This window comes from Phaethon lepturus, unplaced genomic scaffold, assembly GCF_000687285.1.
Source record: "Phaethon lepturus isolate BGI_N335 unplaced genomic scaffold, ASM68728v1 scaffold436, whole genome shotgun sequence".
Lineage (NCBI taxonomy): Eukaryota > Metazoa > Chordata > Aves > Phaethontiformes > Phaethontidae > Phaethon > Phaethon lepturus.
In genome coordinates, this window is record NW_010548026.1 from 18,343 (window position 1) to 38,082 (window position 19,740).

Sequence of the window (19,740 nt, forward strand, 5' to 3'; positions counted from 1 at the left end):
TTTAAATGTTTACTTATTTAGACACGGGTTATAAGCAGAAACCTTACTATATAAGAAGTAGCTCTTCTAGTTGAGCAGAACTGAATGGTTAGAATAAAGTGTCAAATGTCTACTGGAGACTGGGTCACTTCTAATAGCAGTTTTTAATGGATATTATAATCCCCAAAGAAAGAATATTATGCTTATAAATTACTTAAGTTAGAAGAGTAAATGGAAGACAGTTAAAAACCACACAAGTGATGAAAAACCATTATATTTATCCACATAGCACCAATTCCTCAATTTTCCTCCTTCACAGAATTTTTTAAAAGAATTTAAGGATGTAGAAGTTTTGATGTGTGCTCATTTTGTCTCAGTGAAATTTACAGTAGGTATACTGGCCATCTGAAAAAAGCAACTTAAACCATTCCATACATGCATAGATCTTACCGCACAATGGGTAAATGATGAACACTTCCAAAGAACCATTCCTGAAAAAGAGATTCAGGCACAGCTTTCTTGAACAGTATTTCAGCTTTAATGGAGTCAGAACTGGAAATTATCAGAACAAGTCTATACATCTATATACAGACTTTGGAGCATGACTAAGTGTCTGTTACTTCTTATATACAATCAGCTGAAATAATACAATGCAAATATAACCCAACTAGGCAATACAAACATGCTTTTACGAGATTATTTAGCTGTTTTTGATCGTAGCCGTCGCTTGATGATTAGATGATCACTTTCCTTCTCTTTTTGTTCTATAAAGATCTGAAAAAGATGATATTTCAAGAGTTACTCAGCATTTCTTCAACTATAAATGATACGCACTTTAAAGCCATGTAACCAACAACACAGTTTTTCCCAGAAGCTGTTTGCAGAATGAAATTTCTCTATTATTTTTTAGTCAGAAGCATCCAGGGTAGAGAGGTCACTTTAACGCATCATAATAAGCAACAAATACTGGGAACATACAAAATTCTGTTTCTGCTGAAACAAATACCAAAGTCCAAAGAAAAATGTGATCTGAAAGCAGTTCTTTCTTCTAATCTCTAATATTCATTTTGTGAAACAGGAAGTGTTCAGAAAACATATTTTTAGCTTAAATTCCTTTAGCTTTCTCTGATTTTCCTGGGATTCAGTCTTTTGTTTTTCCTTTCACTTCCAAGTTTCTTAGCTTCTTTTGTTCTGCATTTCTGTCATTTTCTTCACCCTCCTATGGACAGCATTTTGGTTTCTGCTGCATTCATTCATATAATTTACAGAAAATTCAATAGGATATCTCAGTATGGGCAAACAGTCACCATAGTGAAGGAAAGAAAGGATTGAACAGAATGAAGAGGTGTACTTTCAACAGAGCAAGAGTATGCTCAGCACTATAGTTACTGTCAAAACCATTAAGTTGGATTTCAGGAAAAATACATCAAGCCCTGGCCTCTTTATAGGCTGGCTTAGACAGGGCAACACAATTTAAGTACACCCAGAAGTCTATCTAAACTGTGTTTTGGAAAAGCATAGATGTATCCACATCCTAAAGCAACCCAAATATCAGCTGGGCATAAATGGAATCGGAAATTACCTTAGATGCTCACTTGCCCTGCAAAGTTTATTGTACATGCAGACCTTTATCTTAGTGTTTCAATCATGCTATTCCAAATGTATGGAACCCTTGATGGTCTCTATTTCTATTCTCCCTTTATGCTACACTTATATAAACACCGACTAATGGAAAAACAAATTAAGACTCAACTGCTGTGGTAGACAAAAAAGTAGTCCTCCACATACCACAGCCAAGATATCTATGAATACAAATTTAAAGATATCTCCATGGTTGTTGTATCACCTATTCAGTAAGTCAAACACAGAGAGGATATGTGAGAAAACAGAGAATAGTAAGTAAAAAAGCAGGAAGACCACAAGGAATGGTTAGGTAGAATCAAGAAATAAGTCAGTACTTTCAAATCTCTTATGCAATTTGATCAGACCTTCAGGTTTATTCTGTCCCGCTAATAGTTTATTTTAAGCCAAGATTGCAGAAATACATTACAGTGGACAAAATAGCAACCCGTAATGACTTACCGAAGAAGCTGGGATATCTAGAGGGCAAGAAATGTCAGTTGAATACAGCTTTCTTTTAGATCGTTTTGGCTTGAGCTCATTTTCTTTGACACTTGCTGGTTCTGCAGACTTCGGAGAGCTTATTGTTGCCATCAGCTTCTTTGCTAGAAGAGAAATTTTATCATAAATCAATGTGTCACTAATTTTGTAGATTCAAAATTAACGAATAAAGCAAAGTTTATTAAAAACAGTTTAAAAATGACAGATCTAGTCTGAAGTTTCAATATAAAAATTCAGAATTTGTATTTGACTACCAGTCTTCTATAGCTGGAAACAATTTTCTATAGCTTCAGGTGCAAAAGCTTAAAGGACGTATTTAAATAGCATGTTAAAAAAAATCAGTTGGGATTCAGATTTCACTGGATGTCAAATACTTCAACAGGAATTGAACAACAGGCTTAACTTCTCTGTACTGACAGAAGCACAGGGTAGAGTCAATTTTCTCTATATACTTGTACGGTTTTCTCAAACTAGTACTAGATCTATAAAGAGATCAGTGTATGCATGTTATGAGCTAGAAGGAAAGAAGAAATCTTGAAAAATACTAAGCTATGCAAAAGAGGGAAAAGTATAGAACATGATAATAAAGGTTACAAATTAGAACTTATTTGCTCAAATTAAGAATTTTCAGGGTGAAATCTGGAGTAATCTGTGGTTTGGCTTCCATTGATAATGATAAGTTGTCCTCATGGAAACAATCTGATAAACCTGGAAAATTTTAAAAATTCCACCATCATCATCTACATCTTACAGCAGATAAGCAAGATACACTCTCTAGCAAGTCAAGTTTTCAAGTTGGTATGGAGACCTTAATTTTAATGATCCACATGGAATAATGACTGACCTTGCTTTAACCAACTAGATAGTGTCTTTTAGAATTTAAAGCTGGTGATTCTTTGCACTCTCTTCTAATTTTAATCTTTTTTTTAAAAACACAATAACTCAGAGATCATGTCTTACTGTAGGAAAGAGTAGAAATATATTCTTCAATGGAAAGTCCTTGCAGTTAGTCTTCCCAAGGATACACTTAAACTTATTAATTGCTTCATAGTCAGTTTATTGAGGTCTTCCAAATATTTTCATGAGACACCAGCTTTCAGATTCTGTAGAACTAATCTTCTCCTCCCACATATGTACATCAAAAATCATTAATGATTTCCACAGAAACAAAGCGGGGTGGAAGGGGAAGAGGGATTGCTAACAGAACAAGGTAAGATTTGGAGTGTGGATTCATCTCTTATTTTTTTTAGAGCAGTAGGTCAAGTTTCTGAAATTGTCTTTAACTATATTACAGTAAGCAAGAACAGAGTAACTCAGACATTGCGAGCTTAACAGTTACCATTGCTTTTGTGATAAATTTATATGCACATATTCCACACTGCTTCCTTTCATTCCACCTGGTTTACCGTTCACACTTAACCTAAACTTGAGAACCACCTGGTCCTTGCAATCAAGACAAACTTTTCTACTCTGCAAGATTCAATACAGCAGGCCCCAATTCAGACTCCATTATTTCATAAATGAAAGAACAACTTAATGCAGTGAACATATCCTTTAACAACATATATGTTAATAGATTACAGTAGAAAAAAGCCATTCTACAATGCCCAGAGAACATGGAATAAGCCTTATTTATTCTCTACAAACCTTTAGAGTGAATAATAGTAGGAGAACTTTGGAAAAAATCTCCAATTTTTTGTAGTGTTCCATCTTTTTTAGTTGACTTTTTACTTGAAGTAGATTCTTGCTTTCTTAAGGGGTATTCTTTTCTAAACAACTGTGTAGTAGACGTCTGTAACAGAAATAAAAGATCATTGTTTAAGTTGAAAATTGACTTATCTTCACATTTAATTCTATTTTACTTGGCTTCAATGTTATTTTCAAGCTGACATTTTGAGCTTTGCTACTGACACCTCTGTTCATTATACTAACAATACTACCAAAGCAAGCAATGCAGATAATCTCATTTTATACCCAGATCTTAAAAAAAAAAAAAAAAAAAAAATCAGTTTCACAGAATACATTTAAGGGCATGAGTAATATTGAAAACTATTTGTTTCTTTAAAAAAAAAAAAGATTCAAATTTGTAGAGTATTTCATTAGACAAGCTGTTCTAGTTACAAACAAAAGAGGAGGAAACTGATGGGGAAAAAATCAGCCTACTACCCACCCTCTGAACCTGCCCAGGTTACTAAGGCCAAAATAATCTTTTTATAATTGTCATCATTGTACACTGCAGCTAGTACACATTCTTGGCAAATACATACTTACTCTCTGTGCTTAGCTTATAGAGTTTAGTAGGAAGACAACATAAGTGTTTAAGAATCCTGTTCAAGTACATAGATAAAGATAAGATACTGCTGCATAAGAATGATTGCTCCTTTCACAAGTCCACCTTTACAGAAAAGGCCAAACTAACTTCAAAAACAGAACAAAACCAAACCATTTTCTTGTTGCTTGTAGAAGGTGAATTAGTCATAGCAGGTTTTGCATTTTTCTCATTCTCACTTTTCACGAAATCCTAAGAAAATAAATAGGATGCATTTTAACTAGGATTCTTCTGGAAAGAACAACAATTACTTATATTACAGAAGCAGACACTGTTTAAACGCTATGACTAACAGGAGGGAGGCATTGGCTAAATACTGGATAAAGGCAACTATTCAAATGTGAATTAAATACTAAACAAATTTGTGGAAGGGAACTAGAAATACCTAGAAAAACCATCCTGACATTTACTATTTTCTTCTCTCCATATTTCCTGTACTTTTGGCTTTAAGATATTTGACAAGTGAACACACAAATTGAAATTAACTCAATAAATCTAAATGTAAATTCAGATTTACAGTGACAACTATAAAAACAGGTTGGTAGCATAGTGCCATTGTTAAGCTGTCATTAAGACGTCATCTATTTTATGAAGTGATGCCAAGAGATTTCAGATAACTGATAGCCATACCGACGAATAAGAGTGTCAGAAAAGGGAAAGAAGATTGTGTTCTTTGTTTAGTTAGAAGGGAGTCTCTGCAAAAGATTTGGGTTTGTTTGTTTCTAAAAAACAAGGTTGGTGGCTATATATGGTTAGTTTAGCATCACAGGTTTCCCTTCAGTCCTTAGTTTTAGTGCTGACAACGTGCTTTTCAGTTTTAGGAAAGTTAAAAAAAAATTGTGTCTTCAGTAGACTTGTGACAGTTGAAGTTACTGAATCGTTTTATGATTTATTTCTGTTTGGCAGATGTAACAGGAAAATAATATTTAAGGGTAACATTCAGATGCATAAAAGAGTAATAAAATACTTTTAAATTTAGTTCCATTTTATTGAAAAGTTACTCGGCTAAATGTTATCGCATATGGGTATGAACATGGACTGCTACACTGTGAAAGGATTTAAATAGATTGGGGTAAAACAGTCTTCTCTAAAAACATGGATAACTACATTAGATTTTAATATATTCATCTGTAGATAAGGTTCAGTACTTTTTCAGTGCCTTCAGAAGGGTGGTTATTTTTACACCTACTTTTCCAGCAGCCTGAGAGAATAATACTCTCAAAGAAAATTGGTTCAAGACACAAGAAGTTTAAATCCGCTCTGGACATTATTCCAGAAAGTGCTGAATTCCAGATGAATTAGCTCACACAGCTTTTAGCAGTTACTTTTGCAATCCAAGTTTAACAAAATGAGTTTATTGAGGTACTGTCAAACTGTCAATCACTGAAGTGATTATTTCTCTTAACTATTTTACTAAAAGATTAAAAAAAAAAAAATACTTCACTCGGGAATGCCCAAATGAGAAATGCTAGAAAAGCATCAGATAGAGACAAGCTCACTCACTGAAAGAGATCACTTACCACCTAGCCAAATCATCCACAAGTCATCTCCCTCATACTCACCTGTCAGCTTCAAAAGTCCTTAGAAGTATGGAGATTCATAAGTCCCTCAAGTAGGATTACAAGTATGTAAGTACCACCCCAACGTGGTCATAGGCTTTCATAGCCTTTGTAAGTGTTTTAGAGATAGCTGTGTTGGTGCTAATGCTGATAAAATCTAGAGGAAAGGAACATGCAGTTCAGGTAGGAGCAGTGAAGATTTTTACCACCTTGAACTACCGTGGAGCCTTAGTCTCATATATAAACACCACAGCACATTGAGGCGGCTGGAGCATACAACCTAGCACAACTGAAGGAATTAAAGAGGAATTAAGGTCTACAGAAAACAGGGAGGTTCAGATGCTGGTGCAATTAGTTTTGTATAGTCCCTCTAAGTACAAAAAGATCAAAGAAAACACAGGCTGGAGAAATAAAATTAAAGGAAGTGATCTTGAAACTCTGAAATGCATTGATTAAGCCCCAGGGTTTAACTTGTAATTTCCTATTAGAAGAAATTATAATTGATACCAACGATTGCCTAAACCAAAAGTAGTAATTCTATAGAACTAGTCTGTAATCCCACAGATCAGAGCTGGAGACACGAACAAATGGTACCAGCAGGGAGAGAGAAATGTAAAAGGTAAAAAGAGCAAATTAGGGACAAGAGGCCAGAATCTGGATAAATTAAAGTATATGACATTATTCAACACAGGCCAGAGATCCACCACTCGTTGCGAGGAGAGAAAAGAAGTTTAAATATACTTTAGCTATATCCTTAGGATCTCAGTGAAAATCAGAAGATAGAGAACAGATTTTAACAAATGATCAGAGTAACACATTGAAAAACTGCAGAACATATTTTGTTAGTTGGTCTAGGTCATACCTCATCCATCTCTTCACTCTTTCTTTTCTTTCTTGGCTTGAGCATTTTAACTGTAACTGGTAAGGTGCTGCCCTGGTGCTTCACCTCCATCCTATTGGGTTGCAGAGGTGTGAACTGGATTTCCATCTCTGGTTTTGGGAACCGACTAGTTTTTCCATTTTCTGTGGACACTTCAGAAGAGTCAAGGACGATTTCTAAATGGTCCTGCAAGCATATAGTAATTTTAAGAAAACAAGTTTTAAAATAACTATGAGTTAAACTCAACATGCCCAAGAACAGAGTTGGCTAATAAAATCATTTTTCTTCTTGACTGCTACTTCATGAAAGAGTCAGCAATCAAAAAATTACGTATGAATGGTTAGCGTCATTAGCTAACAAAGCTATACACTTTTAAACACAGGGTTTATATTTTTGTTTTCAGGTGACTTATCTAATAATCAGCCACTTCATAAACATCAGTGAGAGGTAAGTTTTTAAGAGCACACAGTTGAAGTCAGATATAATTATTCACATGATTACATTATACAGCTTTTATTTCTACCAAAGGCCATTAAATCAAGCTATCTGATCACCAAGAAAGGGATTTGCAGAATAAAACTGTAGAAATCTTCAGGCAACAGGACACATTTCCTTCCCTGTTCTGCATTTAGCAAAATCCATACAACTGCATAAAATTTTCAAATGTAAAGTTTTATACTAACCTCACTTAATGAAGATTCACTGCTAGGACATTGAGATAATGAATAATTCTCTTTAGCTCCATCATACCTTACTGGAATACTTTGTCCAGCTATAGGATTAGTCTTGCTTTGTTTTTCCATCAACTGCAAATATTTAGAATGAGTAAAATTTATGCAAAACTGTAAATCCCAAAATATTTTAAGTTGTCTGAAGTTACAACATAAAGCCTCAAGCACAGCCAGCTAATGAACACCTGGACTGAAAGACAACACAAGTTTAAATCAGTAACATCTATTCACGATGCAATCACAAGATGTGCCCTGCTGGGTCTCACTATCAGTCCATTTAGTTCAATATTCTGCCTCCAAGAGCAGCAATGGGAGATGCTATTTAGGGATACCATGTGTGATCCTGGCCACCTTGTCATCTGTTCCTTCCATACTCTCCCAGCACTCTCAGTTGTTGCATTAGAAGTGTCAGAGGGTACACCTCTGCCTTATCCTCAGAGTATCCATTTATGAATACATTTATGGATTTCTACTACAAATTTTTCTAATCCCTGCTGACAGTGCCTGTTTCTACCACCTCCAGAAGATCACTAGCTGCTTCACACAGGAATATGTTAACTGTTTTAAATTATCTCCTATTAGTTTCATCAAGTGCTGCCTAGTTGTTGCAGGATTTTTAGGAAGGACAGTTATGACTTCTGTTTACCCATCACAATAATAATTTTGTAAACCCTGACCAGACCCATAACCCCTCCAGTGGCCTTAACTTCTCCTAATTGGAGTGTCAGCTTCTTAGCCTCTCCTTACAAGGCAGGAGACACATCACCTTGATCACTTCAGCTTTTCTTCTTTATGTCCACTATGTCTTTCCTGAGAATTTTTTGACTTCTGTCCAATACTTTACCCCATTCACTTCAACACCACACTAAGTTTCTCACATAATAATCCTGTTAGCAGTTTCTCATTCATAACATCAAGTATTGTCGCTATTGGCTTGAGGTAAATACTTCAGCACCAACTATTCACAACAATTCTTCTCTGTAACTAATTTTATAGCAAAAAATAACTAATTTTATGGTGTGCTCTCAGCTGCTATTACAAAGCTGTATAAAGCAGTAACCTTTCTGAGAGCTATTCTATCCTCCCTCATACACCACAAGCTTTATCTATACGGCACTGGCTGTGCTGATGAAGCAGCAAGAATCTAGCTGGTCTTATTTGGCAGCAGATAGGACAACGATGAAGAGATGCATTTTGGCATTCAGTTCAGTTCTGCAACAATAGGAGAATTGCATCTTCTAGTGGCCAGGGGAGGGACTGCTAGGAGATCCATGTTCAGCTCTGTTCATTATTAATTAGCAGCAGAGCCACATAGCATTAATTCAATTTAGCAGGAGAACTACCTCATTAAATACTGTTCACATAGCACACAAGGGTTCAGTCAGAATCAGCAGTCTCTGTAAGGTTGCACATATTTTAATTTTTGTTCAGAAAATATGCAAACTTGATCTTTTCTTTGTGTAAACTTCAAAGATTGTTTTGGTTTGTTTTTAAGTGGGATGCAAGATACTGTTTTCTTCTTGTGAACCCCCATACAGGCTGGCAGCTCTAATTGCAGAATCACCTCTATTACCACACTATAAGTGATATCATGAAAGTTGTTTGAGCTGAAATCCCCTTAATACTGACATAACCAACCTGAGATTATAAATATCATGCCTTCAAATCTCTAGAACCTGTATTAGTTATATATCCAACAAAAAACTAGTTAAGTTCTATAATGTAGAGAGAGGTGGTATTCTATTAACTAAAGTACTTTTTTTTTTTCTGAGAGCAAGGATGAAAACAGTAAGAGAGAAAGAAAGAATGAACAAGAACTCAGAAGTGAAGATATAGTTAAAGTACAAAGAACTACGAAAAGTAACTTTTGAGAGATTCCAAATGTTGCTGAACTATATACTGAGAAAAGAACAAAACAGAAGTTCTTAACAACATATCATTAGTACATGCCTTCTATAAATATAGCAAACATACCTCTTTGTTTACAGACTGATCTATTTTATCTCGTCCTTCTTCAGGTAAAGGTACTTCTGCCAAATACTGAAGGCTTTCATGGTTAATGTGTTGTTTCAATTCCTTTATGAAGTCATCTTTCTCAGCCAGCTGTTTTCTTAGTTCTTCTATATCAATTTCCTTATTCTAATAAACACAGCAAAAATTGCCATGAATTGCAGGATTGGCAAAAGAAATTAACATATACACAAGCATCATCATGATTACCTAAACAGTCAGCTATCCAACAAAAAGCCAATAATTTCAAGCATGAGTGGCCACTGTTTAAAGTGAAGAGAAGTCATATAACAGGGAAGATGTAATGCAAATTTTTTTATTTTACTCTATTTATGTAGAATTGTAAGAAGTTCTCCTCCCATTTGTTCATGAAGCCTTTGGTGCTGTGAAAAAGGCAGCAAATGTGATAGTTGTTTCAGATTTCTGGTCCAACTTTGCAATCAAAGGATCAAACAGACTTGGGTGTTTGTTTGAACTACTACATATTTTGAAACTTCAGTTACTGTTACCAATTCAGTTTCAAAAAAACCATAAAGCAAACCTTTTTTTATTTAATTAGCTGCAAATGGTTTCATTATGACAGTGTTTAAGAACAAAAAATAGAGCCAAAATGCAAAGAGCAAATATAGTGTTTTGCAGAATTAATGGATAACAAAAATGAAAAAAAAAAATTCACACAGGAACAAGACAGAGAGAGATAACCTTTCCTGAATCCTTTGGTGCAGCCTGTTTCAGTTCTGCAATTTCTTTATCTTTTTGTGTGGTGGTAGAAGCCAAAGTCTTGAGCTGTACTTCCAAAGCTTCTACTAATTTATCTCTTTCTTCACGCCACTTTTGAAGATTGCTGTCCTTTTCTACCAGCTGTGCAGTAAGTCTTTCCTAAACAGGTAAAAAATAGGTTAGAATTGAACACCACTTCTACACACTATTTGAACTGTTCCGATAGTTTGGTTTCACAGTTAGTACCATTTTATGGCCTCAGTAAACTTGAGTGCCTATGTAGATCTTAAAAAGCTCACATAGAACTAGTTTCACTACAACTATGCAAAAGGAAACCATGCTTCAATTAGGAAACCTGTACCTGCATTTATACTCTTTGTGAAGAGAATTTTTGGCAAGAACCACCACTCCCTGTTTGCTTTGTTATTTTTTTATTAACAAGTCTCAAAGTCACAAAGTGGAAGTAGTCCTAAGCTCCTAACACCCTCCTCTGTTGATTGCAGGTCCAGAAAGTCATTGCTAACTACTTCTAGGTGCAAACATAGTTTTAGATTATACAGATTCATATAATAATTTCATATGTTTAAGAAATTACAACCTTGACGCAGTCAAGTGAACAGGAAAGATAGCCACCTTGTTATTAACTATTAGTCACTGTACTTTGAAAGTGATAGGAGAGCAGAACCACTGGTATTTTGACCAAGTATGTTTACTCTATATCTGGAAAGAAGCTTTTTTTGGTCAACTTCTGCTTGCTTTTTTTCTTCCTTCCAAAGCCTCATAGGATTTTTTTTTTTTTTTAAGAAAAGACAAATCTTATGTTTCAAGTATGTTTTCTTAGATTCATTAAAGTAGCAATTCATTTAAGTGTAGGTTACTTATTGGTGTTTTACACGCAAGATGAAGTTTGAAGAATTCATAGTGAGGTGGTGGTGGCGATAGGATAGAGAGGAACAGACATGTTAACTTCCATTACATACTAAGCTTTTTCTTTTTGTGGCCCTTCTATTCTTCCTCATTCATATTGAGAAGACCTCATCTAGGCTTTGCCATGTGGTAAAGTGAGGGAACTTTGACAAAGACCATCTACCCTCAAGTGCTCACACTTATCACTTGATGTGAGATTTGCTCTGTGCTAAACACACACTAGACGACTCTGCTGAGACCTCCAGTCACTTACAATTTCTGCTTGTTGCTCTACATGATGCTCCCTGTCCTCTGCAAATTTTCTCATTTCTCTGTTGCGATGGCTCTCAGCTTCTTTTGCTTGACTTATAAGTCCCATTTTTTCCTCCAGCCACTTCTTTCTATCATTTTGATACTTTGCCTCATTCTCCTATTTTAATGAAACCAGAAATAAAACCACAGGTAGATATTAAGCAGAAAAAAAAAGTCTTAAAATCCAGATTACCATTAAACAGGTTTGTTTCAAAATGATAAAAGAAATACTAATACGGTTTTACTCCAGCATATTCCCAAGTGCATGTGTTAAATTCTCATTTTTCTTCTCTATTGAAAAAAACCTAAACATTTTCAGCACTTCTTACTCAGATTGGCACGTTTCCTGGTACAGCATTTTTTTTCTCTAAAAATGCTATGGTTAAGTCACAAAAACCATAAAAGTTAGACCAAAAGAAAAGGTAAAGAGACCCTTTTAACTCACAGATTCCCAATTTTTTATGCTGCCTTACAGGACATGTTAGAAAACTTACTTCTACTTCAAGACTGAAAGGCAAAGAATGCAATACAATTTGAATGGTAGGCAGAGATAGTGCATACCCAAGAACATCACTTATAGCCACAGCAACTTTGCCTTCTTTCCTATCACAATCAAACCTCTTGTCAGATATTCTCCCACATAAGACAGAAGGCACCTGAAAAGCTGCTTGGAAAAAAAAAAAAAAATCTACTTTCCAATCCAAAAAGAATTAGAGGAAAATCCTCAGCCTAACAAGAAGGGCTTACAGGTCATACAGCAAGCACACGATCTTGAAAGAGTTTAATTTAGTTGCCCAAGCAACTGACAGGAAAGAGGTTTGGAACGGATATCAAGAGTTGTATTGGTTAAGACAACTGTAAGAGGAGCACAGTAAGAAGCACCATCAATGGTAGCATAACGTAGGGAAGGGTGCACTCTATTATGGGGAATCAGTGATGCCATATATGACAAAGACACTGCATCCAGAATTTGCTGCACTGATTCAGTGCAGCTTTTAGAGGAGGTTTCCTTTAGCAATATAACAACTTGCCACCACACCCTAGCGCTTGAAGATAGTGACACACAAAAGTTTAGACTCCTAAATGGAAGTTATAGCTTTAAAACTAAGTTATGAATTACATTACCATATTTTACCTTCAGTTCTTTTTGCAGCTTTATTAATTCCTCATTTTCATTTATGTTTTTCTCCTCATTTTGGCTCATCTTTTGCTGCCACTCACCATCACGCTGGTTATTCAACACTCTATATTTCTGCTTCCATGCTTCCAGTTCTAGTCAGTACAGAAAATGAGGTTACATAATGTATAGTATCAAATGCATATTTGACCATATCCACATCCTTCTACTAAAGTTACTTGGATTTATCAGCTATGACCACAAAGGAACAACAGAAGCCTTTAACGGTTACAAGTTTGTTATGTACTACATAAAATTAGTGCCTATATAACAGTGATAACAATGTTAATGTTAATAACAATATTAACAATAACACAAACAAAACCAGAAATTTAAAGCAGCTATCACAATACACGCAAAACAATTTTTCCTCCCTGCTCCTTTTCCATGGAGAGATTACCTAAAACTAATCTGTTGGTCTCTTCTAATTTGGCTTCAAGCACTTGATCTTGTTCAACCTGAGTCTGTTCTTGTTCTTCTAATGTCATCCGCATATCTTCAATTATTTTTTCCTTTGCACACAGATCTGAAGATTTGAAAATAAATTTAGAGATGAGCCTCCTTCCCAGTTCCCATCATGCTCTCCCAAAGTGCCTTCGTTACAAGTCATTTCCCTCATGCTTTGAGATCAAAAGCTCTATTAGAAATAGAGCATCTCTACTGAACTATCCAAATCCAAAATTCTTAAGTGATTCTCATCAACTTGATTAAATCAGGTGAGCCTTTCAGTGTCAACATCAGTCAGGCTATGTCTTCCATTATGAGAGAAACTAACTATTGTTCAACTGCTAAACATTCATCAAACCTGCAGAAACTGTTACTGTGCTAGTTCATGTTTCAGCATTTGATTTTCTTAAAATGGCCAACTAAAATGGCAAATAAATACCAACATTTAATAAGTTAATACTGATATAGCAAATACACAATTTCTCTGGGTCTCATTTCTGTTAAGTTTCTCATTTTGAGACTGTTCCTTTGCTTTCAAAATATATATATACACACCTGCTAATAATGATTCAATAAAAATTACAGAATCATTAAGGTTGGAAAAGACCTTCAAGATCATCAAGTCCAACCATCAACCCAATACCACCATGCCCACTAAACCATGTCCCGAAGTGCCACGTCCACACATTTTTCAAACACTTCCAGTGATGGTGACTCCACCATCTCCCTGGGCAGGCTGTTCAATTAGTTCCTGACTGTAACATTTTAATGTCCAGTTGGAGTTTCTCAGTATTTTAAAGTATAAATATACAAGACACTCAAAATTCATTAACAACATGACAACTCATTAGGTTGCCATTCCACATCAAAAAAAAACCCCCAAAACCCAAAAAAAAGAACAATAATGGCTTTTTCTGACCTTTACATGTTCTCTCATACTGTTTGGAGATTTCTTCCAGCTTCTCATTATTCAACTGCTCCTAAATATCACATTGAAAGCAAATTAAAGAAAATGTGTTGAAAGAAACAAATATACATGTTAGAAGTGAGTAGCTTTTCATTCTGAGCTTTGAGAACAAATTAATAACGTATTTAAGACAAACAGTCCAGAATAAATACGTTTTTCATATAGTGTAAAGAAGCATTCAAGCCAATTAAAAAAATGTTTAGAGGAAGGCATTACTACTAACCTAAGCGTCACTAATCAGAACAGGGTATTGGGTATGTATTTACTATGCATATTACTCTATTTAAAACAATTTGACAGTGTCCTGTAGTGAGAAGTTATTTAAACATCTTTCATTCATCCATTAAAACTAATTTCAGTTGGTGTCCTGGTTTCAGCCAGGGTAGAGTTAATTTTCTTCACAGAAGCTAGCGTGAGGCTATTTTTTGGATCTGAGATGAGAAAATGTTCATAAGGTGCTGATGTTTTGAGTTGTTGCTAAGTAGTCAAGGACAGTCCAGCTTCTCATGCTGGCCTGCCAGTGAGCAGGCTGGGGGTACACAGGAAGCTGGGAGGGGACACAGCCAGGACAGCTGACCCAGGCTGGCCAAAGAGATATTCCATACCATATAACGTCATGCTCAGTATATAAAGCTGGCACGAAGAAGAAGGAAGGGGTGGAAGGACGTTCGGAGTGATGGCGTCTGTCTTCCCAAGAAACCATTATGTGTGACTGAGTCCTGCTTCCCCGGAGATGGCTGAACACCTGCCTGCCCATGGGGAGTGGTGAATGAATTCCTTGTCTTGCTTTGCTTGCGTGCGTGGCTTTTGCTTTACTACTTAAGCTGTCTTTATCTCAAACCATGAATTTCCTCATTTTTACTTTTCTGATTCTCTCCCCCTGTCCCACCGTGGGGGAGTGAGCGAGCGGCTACGTGGTGCTTAGTTGCCGGCTGGGGCTAAACCACGACAGTTGGCTACTCTTATTTTTAACCAGAATTTCTGTAAACTTTCTCCTGTTGCCTAGAAAACTTGCCTCATTAATGGATTAAAAAAATTGAGAGCAAGTAAATTTGAAAAAATAAAATACCTTTTGAAGTTGCAGGATTGTGCGCTGTTTGATCTCTAATTCTACACTAAACTGGTTTTTAATTTTCTGAAGTTCATTAACTTTGTTCCTCAGGAATTTCTCCTCAGATCGCATCGTACATACCTGTAACAATGCACAAAGACAGGAAGTAAAGCTAACATTTAGCTATAAGCCTTTTACAATCTCCGAGTTATCTAAATAACCAAACACTAAGAGAAAAATTTGTGCAAGCATCTTAGATAATCATCTTAGGGGCTGGAAGTGTACTATACTGTACAACTTTCCTAGGGAAGGGTTTTCACCATAGACTATTACATTTGGCAGGGGAAAACACAAAACACAAACAAAATCCCAAAACAAACAAAAAAGCCAACCACATCTGAAAAACCAAATCCAACCCCAAACCACCAGGAAATAGCATAATCAAACTATAAATTCAACTGTTCTAAAAAGTTTCTGACACGTGATACCATCCACTCCTTGCTACTTCTCAAATGAAGGTTTTTACATAGAATGCTGAGTAGGATAAGGTCCTCAAATGTTAGGCCGCTAGGGAAGACACTAATACTTTTTTAAGGCCTGACTTTCAAGCGCAAACTCTTGTAATAGTGCTGTGGATTTTAAGTTCTTGTGATATCCCATGAGGTTCTAAGAAATCCTACTGCTCAATAAATAAATACTAACAACATTAGTAAGTTATTCCATTTTTAATTTCTTCTCCCCAACCTTAATAGAAAATATAGTTCAGATTTTAAAAAGTCTGTAGAAGTTAGTGCTTTCCTTTTCTGATTAATCTACTTTTTCCTCCCAGAGATCAGCATTTTCCACAAGTCTGAAGTTTAAGGCTTTGAGGTCAGAGCAAATATCAATAGAAGGCTACTGTTGCTATAAAGATTACAGAGTCCTTCCCCATAACCAGATTAGCCATAGTTTTCACAAACCTTTTTCAAGTGCGTTAATACAATGCACTTCCCCCGCCTCCAAAATCGGTACTAATCCATGTTTTGACATTTGGTCTTAACTTTAGCTTACAGCTTCAATGGCAATGTAACTTAAGATTCACTGTTACTCTAAACATATCACTCAAAATAGCTTTATTATGAATCCTTGAGATTTGTGAAAACAGGTTTTAATAACAGAACCCCAAGTATAAACTTGCAGAAGAAACATTTGGCCTATGGTTACCAACCTCTTTTTGTACTTGCTGAATTTGTTTCTTGGCATCAGAAAATTTCTCTTTCAAATCCGTATATTCTTCCTCTTTCCTCTGCAAATCTTTTTTCAATCCCCTTACAAGGTCAGAGCTCTCAGAAAGATCTTTACGTAGCCTTGTATTAGAAATTAACAGACATAAATAACATTAGTGTTGCACATCTCAGAAACAGCTTTTACACATTAATAGAATCTCAGATCTATCAGATCAATAACAAAGCCTTGGTTAATGATGTTGATAAACATGCAAATGTGTTATGTCAAAATAAACTTATGTTCACAGTAGGTAGTTTTGACTTGAGTCTATTCTCAAAGGGCTATGTTATCTCATTATTTACTTACAATTCTATGGATTGTGTTTGCTCATCCTCGTTTTTCTCCTTTTCCTGAAGGGAGTGTTTCATATTCTCCAAGCTGTTCATCAACTGCACAACCTCCTCCTTCAGATTTGATTCTTGATCATTTAATTCTTTCATTTTTTTGTCTGCATTGGCACATTTCTCTTGCAGAGCTACTGTATTGCTTTCTAGATTTAAAATAATAGATTCTTTTTCTTTAAGTAGTACTTCTAACTTTGTTACACTGTCATCTTTAGCTCTAAAAGCCTCCAAGAGGCATTCAAGCTCTCTTATTTTTCCCTTGTAGCTGGTAACTTCCTCCGCAAACTGTGCAATTACTCTGTGATCTTCTGCAGCCTGTTTTTCAAAATCCTGAGTTTTCTTCTGGATTTGCTCTTGCAACTGATTGATAAAATCTTTTTCGTTTATGGACTGATGATCTTGATTTGCAATCTCACTTAATTTTATTTTTTGTTGATTATTGTAATTTTCAGTGTCATCAAGTCCTTTCTTTAAGTCCTCAACTTGTTGAAGCAGTTCTTGAATCTGCTGACTTTTTTGTGAAGAAGCCTTAATAATATTTTTGCATTCTTCCCAAATGCTTTCAATACTGCAGTGAAAGGAGCTCTCTTGTCTCACATCTGCTGTATGGGACTGTATGCATACAGGATTCATCTGAGCTCTCTCTGATTCATCTTTTTGAGAATCTAAGGAATCCTTTAGATTAACTAAATCAATATCCATAACATAAGACTCTAAGTGACATTTATACAACTCATCTACTTTGGACTGCATTGCTTTAATTTGTAACACTTTATTAATTATATTTTGTTTGGCACCTTCTACTTCATTATTTAGCTGAATAATCTTTTCTTCTTGTTCCCTATTTATAGTTTTCTGTTTGTGCAGTTCAGAAACAATCTCCTGATAGTCAGCTCGACACTGTTGAAGTTCTTCACTTAAGCCAGAAGCCCTTTCTTCAGAAGCAGAGAGCTTGAGATGCAAGTTTGTTATCTGCCCACTGAACTCTTCTTTTTTGCTTTTTTCTCTTCTGCATTGTTCTTCAAGTGCAGCTAGCTGACCTTCCAAGGTTTCAGTTCTTTCCTTCAGTATTTCTGCATAGTTCTCAGAAGTATGCTTTCTCATGTATTCAGTTCTCTTTTGCTCTAGAGAGTCATCTTCCCAATTGTCCTTCATAACCCCTTAAAACCAAACAAACGTACAGTTCAGGTTGATTAAAACCAATAGTACAGGTCACTAGCAATACCAAATAGAAATCACTATATAGAAAATGATCACCATCTGAAAGCCACACACTCTCATCATACAGCATTTTGAAGTCTTGAAGTAGTTAAAGCCCTCAATGTTTTAACATGGAATAGATGCCTCTTAGGCTTCTAGACATAGCTTGCAGCAAGAGGTGTTCAGGAGCCTTAAAGACCACTGCCATGGATCTATTCCAGCCTTCTGCTCTGCACCACTAGTAGAAAAATCTAGCAAGATTTACAAATGTGTAGTAATACCTATGACCTAGATAACAGTCATATTTAGTTTCCACCTTCACTGGTTCAACAATCCCTTTAACATAGCCAGCAATCACCCATTCTACATTTAGAAGAGCAACAGTATCATACACTTTTCCAAGAAGTTTCATTCATACTCCATATCCCCTTACTTTAAAAATGAAGCTAAAAATCCAGCACAAGTTTTTTTGCTTAGTGCTTGGGATCCTCCTCTCTTTTTCAATTGGTTTCTAAACTAGATACAAGGATAACTATTTATGCCCACACCTAATGTGTTGCATGTAAAGTTCTCCCAGAAAGACATACAACACTCCATCACAATTCCAAATTTCCATAAATATTTTATTAGCTTAAGAAATAATACTGGCTGAAACCAGGACACTGTTTTTCCCTAAGTAATAAATAATTCTAACTAAAATCACATGCGTTTCACCACCTTCAAAATTGACTCCAGCTGTATTTCACATAAGTGTTTTAGAATCCAGCCATGTCCATTTAGTAACATGCACACTACATTTTAGTATTAAAAATCAAGCCTGACTAACTCTAAGGATTAGGTCACCACAACTATGTACTCCAGGGAGATACTATGGATTCTTGCGAGTACTACAACTACAGTAAGGTGGAGTTTGGCAGTCATCTCACTTTGGGAGCATTAACCACATGGGTACTGCATGGAAACACCCTCTGAACAGATCCAGGTTTTACAGAGTCACTAACAAAGAGTCATACTGAAGCATTAGCGATAGTGGTTTCCACCTCATGTCAGGTTTTGGGGGGTTTTTTGCTTGTTTTTAGACTGATCAAATTCCACAGGATCATTTTTTCCTCCTGCTTTTCTGTACCCTTTCTTTTCTATTCTAATTAGACATATCAAGCACTCCTGCTACATCAGACACAACAGCAGCTTTACTTTGACTTATAAAGCCATGGTTTTAAATCTTACAAGATTAAAAATTTTGGATTGGGAGAGTTTTTCTCCAAAAGCCCAGTCGTATAGTCCCAAGAAAACATATCAGGCAAAATACTGCACATTCTTCACACTGCACATGAATTTTACATACTTCACTAAAAGTGAGAGGTACTGAGGTGTCTAAAGACATATTTTGCGATCTAAAGTACAAGATGAAAAGAGCAGCAGAGCTTAGCCCAACACCTACAGTGAGAAGGGTATGCTCATTCAAAAGATGATGTAGTATCATCATCTAGATTGCTTCTATCTAGTTGATGGCACTGACAACCACAATCACACGGCAAGGCAGGATAAATATTAGTGCAAGAAGATACATGATATTCGGTCCAGAAGCTTATGTAAGAAGAACTGAGAAAGAGAAAGCCCCACCCCAAAACATGAGAGGCAAGTCAGTGGCAGGTTGAGGGAGGTGATTCTGCCCCTCTGCTTCACTCTGGTAAGACCCCACTTGGAATACTGTGTCCAGCTCTGGAACCTTCAGCACAGG

General features: G+C 35.9%; 1 protein-coding gene across 1 annotated transcript in view; it reads right to left on the reverse strand.

Annotated features, from left to right (window-relative positions):
* Positions 1-675: 675 nt before the first annotated feature.
* KIF20B (kinesin family member 20B) overlaps positions 676-19,740 on the reverse strand; it is a 39,484-nt gene continuing 20,419 nt past the window's right edge. The window contains 15 exon segments of the mRNA XM_010289802.1: positions 676-753; positions 2,062-2,204; positions 3,748-3,892; positions 4,544-4,621; positions 6,851-7,054; positions 7,552-7,674; positions 9,574-9,732; positions 10,312-10,488; positions 11,510-11,665; positions 12,683-12,819; positions 13,125-13,250; positions 14,091-14,151; positions 15,208-15,330; positions 16,397-16,535; positions 16,762-17,959. Coding sequence (XP_010288104.1) covers positions 676-753; positions 2,062-2,204; positions 3,748-3,892; positions 4,544-4,621; positions 6,851-7,054; positions 7,552-7,674; positions 9,574-9,732; positions 10,312-10,488; positions 11,510-11,665; positions 12,683-12,819; positions 13,125-13,250; positions 14,091-14,151; positions 15,208-15,330; positions 16,397-16,535; positions 16,762-17,959 — 3,047 coding nt within the window.